At 32.1% G+C, this 13,848-nt stretch overlaps 1 protein-coding gene across 1 annotated transcript in view; it reads right to left on the bottom strand.

The window, feature by feature from the left end:
- The window catches only part of CPNE8 (copine 8), a 207,026-nt gene that overhangs the window by 106,663 nt on the left and 86,515 nt on the right, over positions 1–13,848 (bottom strand). Inside the window, exon 7 of the mRNA XM_063074742.1 lies at positions 365–428. Within this exon, the coding sequence (XP_062930812.1) occupies positions 365–428 (64 nt within the window). The remainder of the gene's footprint in view (positions 1–364; positions 429–13,848) is intronic.

Below are 13,848 nucleotides of genomic sequence, written 5' to 3'. Positions count from 1 at the left end.
ATGACTGGAAATATTCCTTCAAAATTACACATAAATCTTCAAAATTTTTGTAGAAATCCAACTGATTGGCACAACTAACAATTCCTTATATTAATGCCTAAAAACAGTGATGGGTATTAGGTTTTAATTTTAATTCTTTAAGAAGATTATTAAAATAACTGATGATGATTTTGATACTATGAAATGTAGCCTCCTTAATCAAAGTGGTAAGTATCTAAAATGATATTTTATGGATTATAAAATTACATAACACTTTGTTTTAATTATTTTTGCTAAAATTACTTGATATTTAAACATAGTTTCAGAAACAGCATTTCAAAGAAGTATTAGAAATACTTCTTGAATCATGGAAATATTTACTTACCCTGCAACAGTTTAATTCCTCTGCTGTAAGTATGATCGTACCACATTTCTTCCCTGGAATTCCTCTAAGACAACAAAAATACATTTATATACATTAATATTTTATATTAATATTATATAAGTTATATCATATATTTATTTTTATACAATCCAATAAAGATCATACTACTAATAGGCTAGGTCTTCCCTAACAAAATATATTCCCAGTCTCAAACTTTAGTTTATCTCATAGAGCCACAGTTCCTGATGAAGCTAAACTTTTAACATCACTTTCAACATATCATTTCTCTGCTCCAGAATCTTCAATATCCCCATATTGTCTAATACAATACAATACAATACAATATAATATAACATAACATAATATAATAATACAATACAAGCAAATTTTCTCTTACGGTTTCTAAGTTTTCTGCTATGTTATTAAAACCTATCTAAAATCTTGGCTTCAACTATTTCCCTCTCCTTTCTTAAAGATAGTTACTTATTTCTTCTTATTTCTTTTTTATGTTTATTCCCATGCCCTGACATACCATAGCTTGTTAAATGTTCCCTATTCTGCCTCAGAATTCCCATATCCCCAGATAGAGTTCCATTCATTCCAGGTAAACCTTATCCCACACTTCACACAAAGCTCAGTCTTTTATGCATTCCTGTAGCACTACAAGTCGGTAGCACCAGAATTAGCACTTAACTATTCCTAAATTATTAAAATCACATATTTTCAGCCGTTCCTTTCTCAAGTTGATTATAAACTCTAGAAAAGCAAAATTTGTGACCTATACCTCTTGTAAACCAAGAAAGTTGCATGTCAATGCACAGCAAATACTCAATACATAAGCAAAATTAAGCAAAATAAAATTCCCACTTAATTTTCTTTCTACATGTGTCTAGTAATTTATGCCCATAAAGATTCTACCTGATACCAAGAACCAAAGTTCACTAGGAAAATGCAGGGTGTGTGCACCACTCCTTACTCTACAGAAGGAAATATAGAGACAAGGCCGTGAGAATCTTCCTAAGAGTTATCCTAATATTGTAAACATGGTTCTTCATGGTTCCTTTGTCCTATTACAAACCATAGTCCAGACCCTTCTGTGCGTTCTGGGAACTACAAATGATGGAGCCCAACAAGTGTTTTTGTCCTCAGGAATATAATCATCTAAGAGAGCATATATATGCAACCAATACACAATCCCTTGCTCTCCATGGATAGAGGAACTGGAGTCTTACTATCTTGATGAGGAACAAAGTGAAATAATGGAAAATTAGAATATTCTGATTTGTGAATATATCAATATAAATTATACTCAGTCTAAGCTGCTTTATCCTTTTTTCTCCCTATTCTCAAAAGTCTTCTGAAGAGCACAACTTAGGCTTGAACTAACAATGCCATCTCACAGTTTGTGCAGAATACTGCCTATCACAAGATGTTTTTTCTACCATCTCTTTAGTCCCCATGAGGATAATTGTACAAATCAGTATCTTCAATTTTCTATAGGTTCTTATGACTAAGAGCTCAATTAATTTAACTTTGCACATTTTATCTTAGAATATTACATACATCAATTTTAGCATCTTTCCAGCATGCTGAAATTGATGTATGTAATCAGTTAATTTTTCCAATCCAGCTTTATCTTTCTTCTCCTCTTTTTACTTGTGAATCATGAGATTTCAGCATTATTATGGCAAACTAAACACCCTGACAGGGCATCTACCTGAAAACACTTTAAAATGCTAAATAAAATATGCAATGGTCTTTATAAATGCACTGATAACCTGGCAACAAAGTAAGGACCAATCAGAAGCTGATGATAAAAAGTCATAAAGATAAGCAGAACTGAACTTTGGAGAATTTTATCTTGGGCTTCTGCTTTTTATGGTTACTGAGGACATAAAGATGAGAGAGAAAAAAAAGGAAGGGGTAGTTCCTAAGGTGGGGAGTTTAATAATGGCCAACAAACAGTATAAGGCTTGAATCCCAGAGATTAGATTGCCTGATTGTAGCACGGATTACATATAATCATTCACTTTGGAAAGGCCTACAAAATAAATTCCTGACTTAAAACTTGATGACGAATAAGAGAAAAAAAATTTTTTTTGTTCTAATAATTCAGGCCTCAACTAGGCTTGCTGCCTTAACTGGTACAACTTAGGTAGTTACTAAAAGTTCAAATCAGGAATTCAGTTTAATTCAAATGACCATGACTTTCTGATAAATACAAATCCTCTCTGGAAGAGTTTGCCTTCAAATTACATCTCAAAATATCTTATATTAAAAGTTAGGGAAGTATATATGAGGCTCATTTTTAAATATCACAAAATGCTTAAGAAAAAATGCACCATAAGTTAGAATCTCCAAAACAACAGGCTATAGAATCAAACACAGATTTAGAATATTGGAAATATTAAGTATAGCACACAAAATGTAAGTATGTGTAATATATATAAAATTTAGAGAGAGCAATGGAAATATGAATAACTCCAAAGGATTATAAAAAGAATCAAGAATACTATTCATCGCAGCACTCTTTACAATAGCCAAGAGTTGGAACCAGCCCAAATGTCCATCATCAGTTGAGTGGATACGGAAAATGTGGTACATCTACACAATGGAATACTACTCAGCTATAAAAATGAATGAAATACTGCCATTTGCAGCAACATGGATGGACCTTGAGAGAATTATATTAAGTGAAACAAGTCAGGCACAGAAAGAGAAATACCACATGTTCTCACTTATTGGTGTGAGCTAAAAATTAATATATAAATTCATACACACACACACATACACACACACACAAAAAAAAAAAAACCTGGGGGGGGGGGAAGAAGATATAACAACCACAATTACTTGAAGTTGATATGACAAGCAAACAGAAAGGACATTGTTGGGGGGGGGGGGAGGGAGGGAGGTTTTGGTGATGGGGAGCAATAATCAGCCACAATGTATATCGACAAAAGAAAATTTTTAAAAAAATAAAATAATAAAATAATAAAATTTAAAAAAAAAAAAGAATATTTGGAACAGAATAGAGAATCCAGAAATAAATCCAAACAATCATTACCATGCCAATATGAAGGAGCTTTTCCCCCAAATTCTCTTCTAGGAGTTTTATAGTTTCTGATTTTATATTTAGGTCTTTTATCCATTTTGAGTAAATTTTGTGTATAGTATTATAAAAATTCAATTTTATTCTTTCGTATGTGGAAGTCCAGTTTTCCTGGTACCAATATTGGTGAGACTATCCTTTCCCCATTGTGTCCTCTTGCTGCCCTGGTCAAAAGTTACTTAACCATTTATGTTTGGATTATACACTGGAAAAAAGAAAATTAGTAAACTGAAAGATGGATGTAAAGAAGTTATCCATACTGCAACACAGAGAGGAAGATATGGCAACTATTCTAAAGAGGTTTAGAGACATGGAGCACAAAGGTAAAAGATCTAATCTATGTTTAATCAGAATTACAGAAGGGGAAGAGAAAATACATGGAGGGGATACAATATTTGAAGAGACTCTGGCTGGGAAACCTCTAGAACTGGTGAAATGCCTCAATTTCCAGATTCAGAAAGCTCAACTAGAGGTGGGAAAGAGGGTAGGGGTGGAAGGGTTAGTAAGAGGTTGGTAAAGGACCACAAAAAATAATTACATTTTGTAATGTTGAATGTACTAATTATTCTGATTTGAGTATCATATACTACAACAGGTATGGATATTCAATGCTGTACTACACAGACATAAACAATCAATTATGTTTCAATAAATAAAAAATAAGCAAAAGAAAGGAAATGAAAGTTTTGAATTAAAAAAATTATAATAAAAAACTAAGAGCTTTCAAACATAAACACACACAAACGCATAACTAACTGTATAGAAAGGGATAAAGGAAAAAACAAAGGCAGTTTAAAATGGGAAGCATAGCAAAAATAAGATGCCAGAAAAGAAACCGAACAATCATTATATGCAAAATGAAAATTGAGTAGACGCACCTATTAAAAGAGAAAAAAGATTATATTGGATTAAATGCAAAACCTAAATTTGTTGCAATAATAAATGATTCTCTAATAGATACTGTGATTAGCCTGCTTGTCATCATTTCCACCTCCTTCAAAATGTGCCTTTCTCCTCTGTTAAGGCTGGAAAACTAAAACTAAACTAAATTTAAAGTATAAAGCCTCCAATGTATCTTTTATTTCACATGTGATTTAAGTTCTACTAATGAGATGCATGTGAGATTTAGGTGGTAGAAGCATGGTGGAGGACACCTTGCTCCTTGTCTATTTTCCTGTTAACATAGAGACATCATTTTTCCTACAGCAGGAGTTTATTATCTACCGAACTGAGAGGCAGAAACAACAAAACCATCATATCAAAAATAATAAAATCAACTAAAGTTAATAAAAGTCCTATTGGGAGAAAAACAAAAAAGAAAAGGAAACACAATGCATTCCAAACAGCATAAATAAAAATAAGTATATACCCAGACACATGATAAAAACATGGAAAAATACCAGAGATGAAAAGCATATCTTCAAAAGAGCCAGAGAAATAAGACAGATGATATACAAAGAAAGGAATATTAAACTAAGAGCTGACTACTCAGAAGCAACATTGGAAACTGAAAGATAATTGACAAAATATCTTCAATAGTTTGAAAGAAATAAATTGTCAACCTAGGATTTGAAACAGCGTATATCTCTTTTCAAGAACAAGCATGAGCTACAGGTATTTTCAAACAAATAAAAAAATAAGTTATTTACAGCCAAGCACCCTGGAGGAATTTCTAAAAGATGAACTTCAAACTGAAGTACATTATTGCGACTGAAGATCTGAGATAAAAGAAAAAATAATAAGAGAAGCCAAGGAAACAGTAAATATAAATAAATCTAAATCAAAAACACTAATGTTAAAATCTAAAATAACAAATACAAATCATACTAATGGCATTAATCAGGAGGGTGAGATTTTAAGTTAAAGTCTTCTGATGTTTTATTATTTGGGAGAAAAGTAAAGTTGCTGAATGAATAAAGTTTGATAAATTAAGTATATACATTTTAAAACTTCTAGGAAACTATAATTATTTAAATACTTTATAACCTCAAGGTTAGAAGAGGAAAATTATAAAATGGCGTTTTAAAATACAATCAATTCATAAAAGACTAAGGAAAAAAAGGATAGGGCAGAATAGAAACACTAAGTATGTGATTGAAATGAACTCAAAGGCATAGTTAATGAAGTAAGTGTAAATGAACTAAATGCTCTAGATTAAATACAAGATTGTCATTCTGTATAAAAAATAAAATTCATCCATAAGCTATTTAAAATATACATCAAAATTTAAGTATTCAGAAAATTCTAAAGAAAAAAATAGAAAAATATACTAGAGGAAAAAACTAACCCTAATGAAAATCAGTGCACCTACATTAATGGCAGACATACAGATTTTAAATTAAAAATGATTTCTATAAATAGTTACTGTGTAATGACAAAAGGTTTGTTTATTGGGAAGACATAATACTCTTAATACTGTATGCATCGAATATTATAGCCCCCCCCCCAAAAAAAAGCAAAAATGGATAGAACTACAAAAAGAAAAATATACCATTATGTTGAGCAATTTCAACCTGGCAAACATCCTGGGCCATGATCAAGGTTAACATCACCAGTGATAAGTCATGTTGATATCACATACCTTGATATGATGTGCTCAGAAGGGCACCTCACTCCTGTGGCCTTCTCCCCAAAACCTATGAATCAAATCTAATCATGAGAAAAACATCAGACAAACCCAAATTGAGGGATGTTCTACAAAATATCTGACTAGTGCTTTCTCGAAACGGTCAAGGTCATCCAAAGAAAGACTAAGAAACTGTCACAGATCAGAGAGTATAGGATAACTAAATGCAATTTGGTATCCTAAAATAAACTCTGAAATAGAAAAAGGACATTACTGGAAAAATGAGTGAAATTCAAATAAAGTTTGGAGTTTTATTAATAGTGACGTACCAGAGTTGGCTTCCTAGATGTAACAAATATACCATGGTAATGTAAGATGTTAATGTTAGGGGAAACTGGGTGAGGGGTAAACAGGAACTTTCTGTACAATCATTGCAACTTTTCTGTAAATCTAAAACTATTCTAAAATTAAAAAGTTTATTAAAGCAATGCAAACTCAAGAAAAGTCAAAGCCAGGCTAAAGAACTATTCCAGGTTAAAAGAAACTATAATTAGGACAACTAAATTCAATATGTGATTCCTGGTTAAATTTTAGAGTGGGAAAAATAGCTATATAGAACATTATTGGGAAAATTATTGAAATTTGAATATGGAGTATTGATTAGATAACATTATTGTATTACTGTGAAGTTTCATAAGTTTGATCACCATATTGAGGTTACATTGAGAACACTCTTATTAAGACATTCACACTAAAGTACTTAGAGGAAAAGGGAACAATGTTGCCAATAATGTCTCCAATTTACTCTGAAATAGTTCAGAAAAAAACTAGATTATGAAAGAGAGAGAGAAAAAGAATGATAAAGCAAATAGGATCAATTAGCTCCTGTTGAAAGTAAACAATTTGAGTAAAGGACATACAGGAGTATCTGTTACTACTCTCGCAACTTTTCCATACAATTGAATCTATACCAAAAGAGAAAGTTACCAAAAAAGATCAATTCTGAAGATAGTTTCTCATTCTTGTATTCTTCTATCATATTTTGTGACACATAGACAGAATAATAGAACTCATTCCCAAGATAGTTGAAGATCCATCTCAAGAGAAATATTAGAGATGAGTAACCCTTTCCAAAATTGAGCACATGGAGAATAAATAACCTTTTGAGAGACTGGGTGGTTTGGTTCTTTTCATTTAATTTGGCTTGTTTTGCTTTTTGATTGTTGGAGTTCTTTTGTTTTTGCAACATTCTCCATACCTCTTACTATTTCTCGGTTTTAGCTCATACCTTTAAAATTTTGCTTGGATTATTGCAGTTTTCTTCTTCCTAACTAGTCTCAGGCTAGTACCCCTTTAATTTATACTCTACATTAATGCCAGAGTGATCTGATAATAAATTCTAATCGTGTCACTTTCCATATTCCAGTGTTTCTATGTAGATCTTAGAATAATTTAAAACTCAATTAGGACATAAGATCCTTCATAAGATACAGACACTGTGAAGTCTCTAGTTTCATCTTTCCCACAAACTTTCAACAGAGGTACCTTACAAAACTAATAACAGATGTGTAATTTCTCCCTGACTTCACCTACAATACAGGCCCTATGAACTACTCAATGGTCCTTTTTCATATCATAGACTTCTACTAGTTCTTCAAAATTGGCTTTAATTTATAGAACATTGATGAAAATTGACCATGTACTATGTCATAGTACACTTATTAAAATGTATCAAACTTATTGACCAAAAAAATTAATTAGATATTAATCACAAGGGTAATTATTAAAATGTTTCTGAAAGAATCATTGGCAAAGAAGGAATAAGATAGAAAAAAAGAAAGAATATTTAGAATTTTACAATAATAAAAATAACACCTATGGGATTCTACTAAGTCTAGCATTTATAGTATGCAATAAATCTAAACAAAATGGCATTAAAAAAAATCCTGCAGTGTGTTAATAAAAGATAATACAACAGCAACACAATACTAGTAGGAAACTTCAATACCCCACTTTCAGAAATGGATAGAACAACAAGGCATTAGATCAATAGGAAACTGAGAACTTGAACAACTACATAAACCAATTGGTCCTAAAAAACACATATAAAACACTCTATCCAACAACAGCAAAATATGCTTTCTCCTCAAGTGAACATGAAACTATCTGGATGATAGACCATATGTTAGGCCACAAACCAAGTTGCAACAAATTCAAGAGGCTTGAAATAATGCAAAGTAAATTTTCCAATCCCAATGCAGTGAATTTGAAATCAATAGCAGAAGGAAAACTGGAAAATCCACAAATATGTATAAATTAACACACTCTTGATCAACCAGTGGGGAAAAGAAGAGGTCACAGGGGAAATTAGAAAGCACATTGAGACAAATAAATAAAAATAAAATACAACATAGCAAAACTTATGGTATATAACAAAAACAGTACTAAGAAGGAAATTTATAACTGTAAACACATATATTAAATGTGCTAATTACCCTGATTTGATCATCACACATTAAATACATGTATTAAAATATAACTCTGCACCCCATAAGTATGTCCAATCAATATGTGTCAATTAAAATATAAATTAATTAAAAAATAAAAAAGATCTCAAATCAACAACCTAACTTTATACCTCAAAAAAACTAGAAAAAAACAAAAACATATTAAAGCCAAAGCTACAAGAAGGAAAGAATAATAAAGAGAGCAAACATAAATGAAACAGAGAATAGAAAAGCAATACAAAAATATCAACACAACTGAGAGTTGTTTTTTGAAAAGATCAACAAAACTGAAAAAACCTTAGCTAAATTAACTAAGGAAAAAAAGAGGTAAGACTCAGATAACTAAAATCAGATGAAAGAAGAAACAATACAATCAATGCCACAGAAATGCTAAAAAAATTTAAGAGAATACTACAAATAACTGTATGCAAATAAATTCTATAACCTAGAAAAAATGGATAGATTCCCAGAAACATACAATCTACCAAGACCAAATCATAGATAAATATAAAACCCAAACAGACCAATAACTATCAAAGAGGATGAACCAGGAATCAAAACATCTCCTAACAAAGAAAAGCACAGAACCAGAAGGCTTAACTGGAGAATTCTACTAAACACTTAAAGAAGTATTACACCAGTCTTCTTGAAACTCTTATAAAAAATTGAAGAGAGAAAACTTCCAAGCTCATTCTATAAGACAAGCAATACCCTGATACCGAAGCCAATCAAAGGCACTACAGAAAAAGAAAGCTACAGACTCTCACTTCTATTAACATAGTATTGGATGTCCTAGCCAGAGTACTTAAGCAAGAAAAAGAAATAAAATCCACTGAAACTGGATGGGAAAAAGAAAAATTATTTGTTCACAGATGACATAATCTGATATGTAGAAAAGTCTAAAAATTACACATGCACATACACAAACATATACACACACCACAACTATTAGAACTAATAAGCAAATTCACAAAAGTTGCAAGATACAAAATCAACACAAAAAAATTAGTTGTGTTTTTATAGATTAAAAATGAACAATCTGAAAAGAAAATTAAGAAGACAGTTCCACTTAAAATAGCATCAAAAAGAATAAAATACTTAGGAATAAACCTAACCATGGAGGTGAAAAACTTTTACACTGTAAACTAGAAAACATTGCTGAAAGAAATTAAAGAATACAAAAATAAATGGAAAGACATCCCATGTTCATGGACTGGAAGAGTTAATATTGTTAAGATATCTATACTACCCAACACTTTGAATCTACAGATTCAACACAATCCCCATCAAAAAGTCAGTGGCATATTTTTTGCAGAAAGAAATAGAAAAATTTATTCTATAATTCATATGGAATCTCAAGGGATTCCAAATAACCAAAACAATTTTTTAAAAGTATAAAAATTTGGAGGACTCCACACTTTCTTATTTCAAAACATATTACAAACTATGGCAATCAAAACAGTATGGTACTAGCATAAAGACGTATAAATAGACCAATGGAATAGAATAGAGAGTTCAGAAATAATCTCTTATGTACATGGTCAAATGATCCTGACAAGGATGCCAAGACCTCTCAAAGAAGAAAGAATAGTCTCTTCAACAAATGGTGGTGGGAAAAATAGATATCCACAAGCAAAATAATAAGTTGAACCCTTATGTTACATGGCCCACAAAAATCACTCCAAATTGATTAAAGCCTTAAATATATGACATAAAACTATAAAACTCTTAGAAGAAAACATAAGAGAAAAGCTCCGTAACTTTGGCCTGGACAATGATTTCTTGGATATGACACCAAAAGACAGACAACAAAAGCAAAATTAGACAAATGGGACTGCATCAAATTTAAGAATGTCTGTGCATCTAAGGACACAATCAACAGAGAGCAAATGCAACCTGCAGAATGGGAGGAAATATTTGCAAATTATATATCTGATAATGTGTTAATATCCAGGATATATAGAGAACTCCTTAAAATAACCTGATTAAAAAATGAGTATAAGAGATTTGATAGACATTACTCCAAAGATGATATACAAATGGCCAACAAGTATATGAAAAGATGTTCAATGTCACTGATTGTCCGAGAATATAAATCAGATCCACAAGTAGATATCACCTCACACCCACTGGGATGACTACTATAAACAAACAAACAAACAAAAGAGCAAATAAGTTTTGGAGAGGATGTAGAGAAATTGGAACCCTTGTGCACTGTTGGTGGGAATGTAAAATGGTGAAAGTGCTATGAAAAACAGTATGGCACTTCCTTAAAAAATTAAAAGTAGATCTACTGTATGGTCCAGTACTTCTATGTATGTACCCAAAATAATTGAAAGCAGGGTCTTCAAGAGATATTTGCACAGCCATGTTCATAACAGCACTATCCACATTGTCAAAGAGGTATAAGCAACCTAAATGTCCATCAACAGATGAATGTATAAACAAAACATGGGATATACATAAAATGTCATATTATGCAGTCTTAAAAAGGAAGGAAATTCTATTACATGCTACAACATGAATGAACCTTGGGGACATTATGCTAAGTGAAATAAGCTGGTAACAAAAAGACAAACACTGTATAATTCCACATATATGAGATATCGAAAGTAATTTTCAGAAAGAGAAAGTAGAATCATGGTTACCAGAAGCAATGGGGAAGACGAAAAAGTTGTTGTTTAATGGGTATAGAGCTTCAATTGTGCAAGATGAAGAAGCTCTGAAGATCTGTTTCACAGCAATGTGAATATAGATATGCTAAATATATATATGTTAAACTGTTTATTTAAAGTGGTAAAAAATTATTAATAGATAGATACATAGATACATAGATAGATAATATAATATGACCAAGTGAGGTTACCTTGAGAATACAAGATTGGGTAATATTTTAAAATCTTGAGCTTAAAAGCAGTAGGCAAAAATATATAATTTTTAGAAGAAAATGCGACTTCAGTGTAACAAAGAATTTCTTTAGCAAGCCATAAAAGCATGAATGATGAAAAATACATATTAAAAATTTGACATTAAAATTGACAATTCCTACTCATCAAAACACAACACAAAGAAAAAGAGAAGAAAAAATTCATATGCTGGGAGAAGATGTTTTCAAAATATCCGAGCAACAGATTAATATTAAGAATATATAAATAATTCTTTAACATCAATAAGAAAATGGCAAACCACCTAAAATTGTGAACAGATATTTTACAGAAGATGAAAAATAAACAGGCAATAAATATATGGAAAGATGATTAACCACACCGGTAACCAGGCAAAACGCTAACTGAAATATATTCCATATTGATAAAAATGAAAAAGTCTAAAGATGTCAAGTTTTGACAAGAAGTAGAAACAAGTGGAATTCTTTTATACTGCTGCAAACGGTAAATTGGGTATGTCCATTTGGAGAACAATTTGATAATTTTTAAATAAAACTCAAGCTGCTTATATTAGTTTCCTGTAACTGCCATAATAAATTACCTCAAATTTGGCAGTTAAAATAATACCCATTCATTATCTCACAGTTATGTAGTCAGAAGTCTAGTGGGCTCCATTGGGAACTCTATGTAGGTTCTCACAAAGCTGAAACCAAGGTATCAGCCATCCTGGGTTCTTATCTGGAGGCTCTGGAAGAGCATATGCTTCTAGGATCATGCAGGTCGATAGTAGACAGAATTTAATTCCTTTTCATGGTTTTCATGTGCCCCCCATATCTTCAAGTCAGCTACAAGCAGGTTGGGTCTTTTTCACCTACACATCTCTAACTTTCTCTTCCATTGCATGTTTCTTCTGCCTTTAAGGGCTCACATAGTTACATTGGGTCTACTTACATAATGTAAGATAATCTTCCTACTGAAGATCAGCTGATTAGCATGATTAGTACTAATTTAAAATAGTAATGTATTTTTAATTACACCTACAAAGTTCCTTTTGCCATGTAACATAACATAACCACAGGTGTGATAACAGAGAGTGAGAATCATGGAACGGAAATCTCACAATCCACCCTTTGGCCCTCATGATCCATGGACCTCCCATATAAAAATACATTCACTCCCTCCCCAGGTCCCTGAAGGTCTCATCCCATTATAACATCAACTCAGTTCAAAAATCTCATCTAAATTTTATCAGCTCAAATGTTCCAAACCGTATCATCTAAATTTTCTAAATTAGGTGTGGTTAAGACTCAGTCTAGCACAGGGCACAATTCCTCCCATCAGAAGACCTGTGTCTCTAAAGAAATAAATTATGTGTTCCCAACGTTCAGTGGGTCAGGCCTAGGATAACAGCTTTAGACATTCTAATTCGAACAGGGAAGAAATAGAAATCCAAATCAATTTTAAAATCCAGCTGAGCAAATTCTATTAGTTTTCTGTGTTTTGCAGCTTCATTTTTTGGGTCGTTCTTCCTTCTTCGTGAAAGAAAGCAGGAGACTGCAACTGAGTCCTTTTATCAGCCTGTTTTTTGCCAGTAGAATTTGTGAGGACTGACAGCCTACTTTCACTTGTAGTCTCCCCCTCTTTCAATCCAAGTTGGCAGTGTTTCTGCTAGCATGAAACGCTCAATATCTTTGTGGGTCTCCTGCATATATCATAGGGACTCACTCCATTAGACAAGAGATTCCTTCACGGATTGTCCCTAGATAATCTCATTTCCTTTGGGGGCTTCTGCTGAGATAACTGAGGGAATCTAGGGGTCACATAATTCAGGGTCTTTTGTGTGATCAAATACTCTAATTTTTAGATCTCTCTGAAGTTTTAGCAGGAACTGTAGAGTCACATTCTCAATCTTCTTTCTGCAGTACACATTCTTGACATTTAATTTCTTCATTTGTGAGACTCTGCCATTTGGATAGACAGAGGGTTTCCCAACTCATCTAGTCTGTTCAAAGTGTTGTAGGTTTTTTCCAACATGCTCTTCAAAATTCCCCCATCCTCCTACCCCTTCATTCAAAAGCTACTTCCAAACCTATAGTTGTTTATTATAGCAGCATCCCACTTCCAACTACCAAAATATGTATTACTTTTCTATTACTTCCATAACAAATTATCATAAAATTAGTGGGATAAAACAATACCCATTCATTATTAGATAGTTCTGTAGGTCAAAATTTTAGCAGAATACTACCGTTCACAGCAACATGGATGGACTTAGACAAAATTATACTAAGTGAAATAAGTCAGGCACAGAAAGAGAAATACCACATGTTCTCACTTATTGGTGGGAGCTAATCAAAATAAATAAGTAAATAAACAAATGAATAGGGTGGGAGGGAAGAAGACACAACAATCAC

The sequence above is a fragment of the Cynocephalus volans genome, chromosome 12, assembly GCF_027409185.1.
Source record: "Cynocephalus volans isolate mCynVol1 chromosome 12, mCynVol1.pri, whole genome shotgun sequence".
In the NCBI taxonomy this organism is placed as follows: domain Eukaryota; kingdom Metazoa; phylum Chordata; class Mammalia; order Dermoptera; family Cynocephalidae; genus Cynocephalus; species Cynocephalus volans.
The sequence above is the reverse complement of the archived record's forward strand: the minus strand, read 5'-3'. Positions and strand labels throughout refer to the sequence as shown.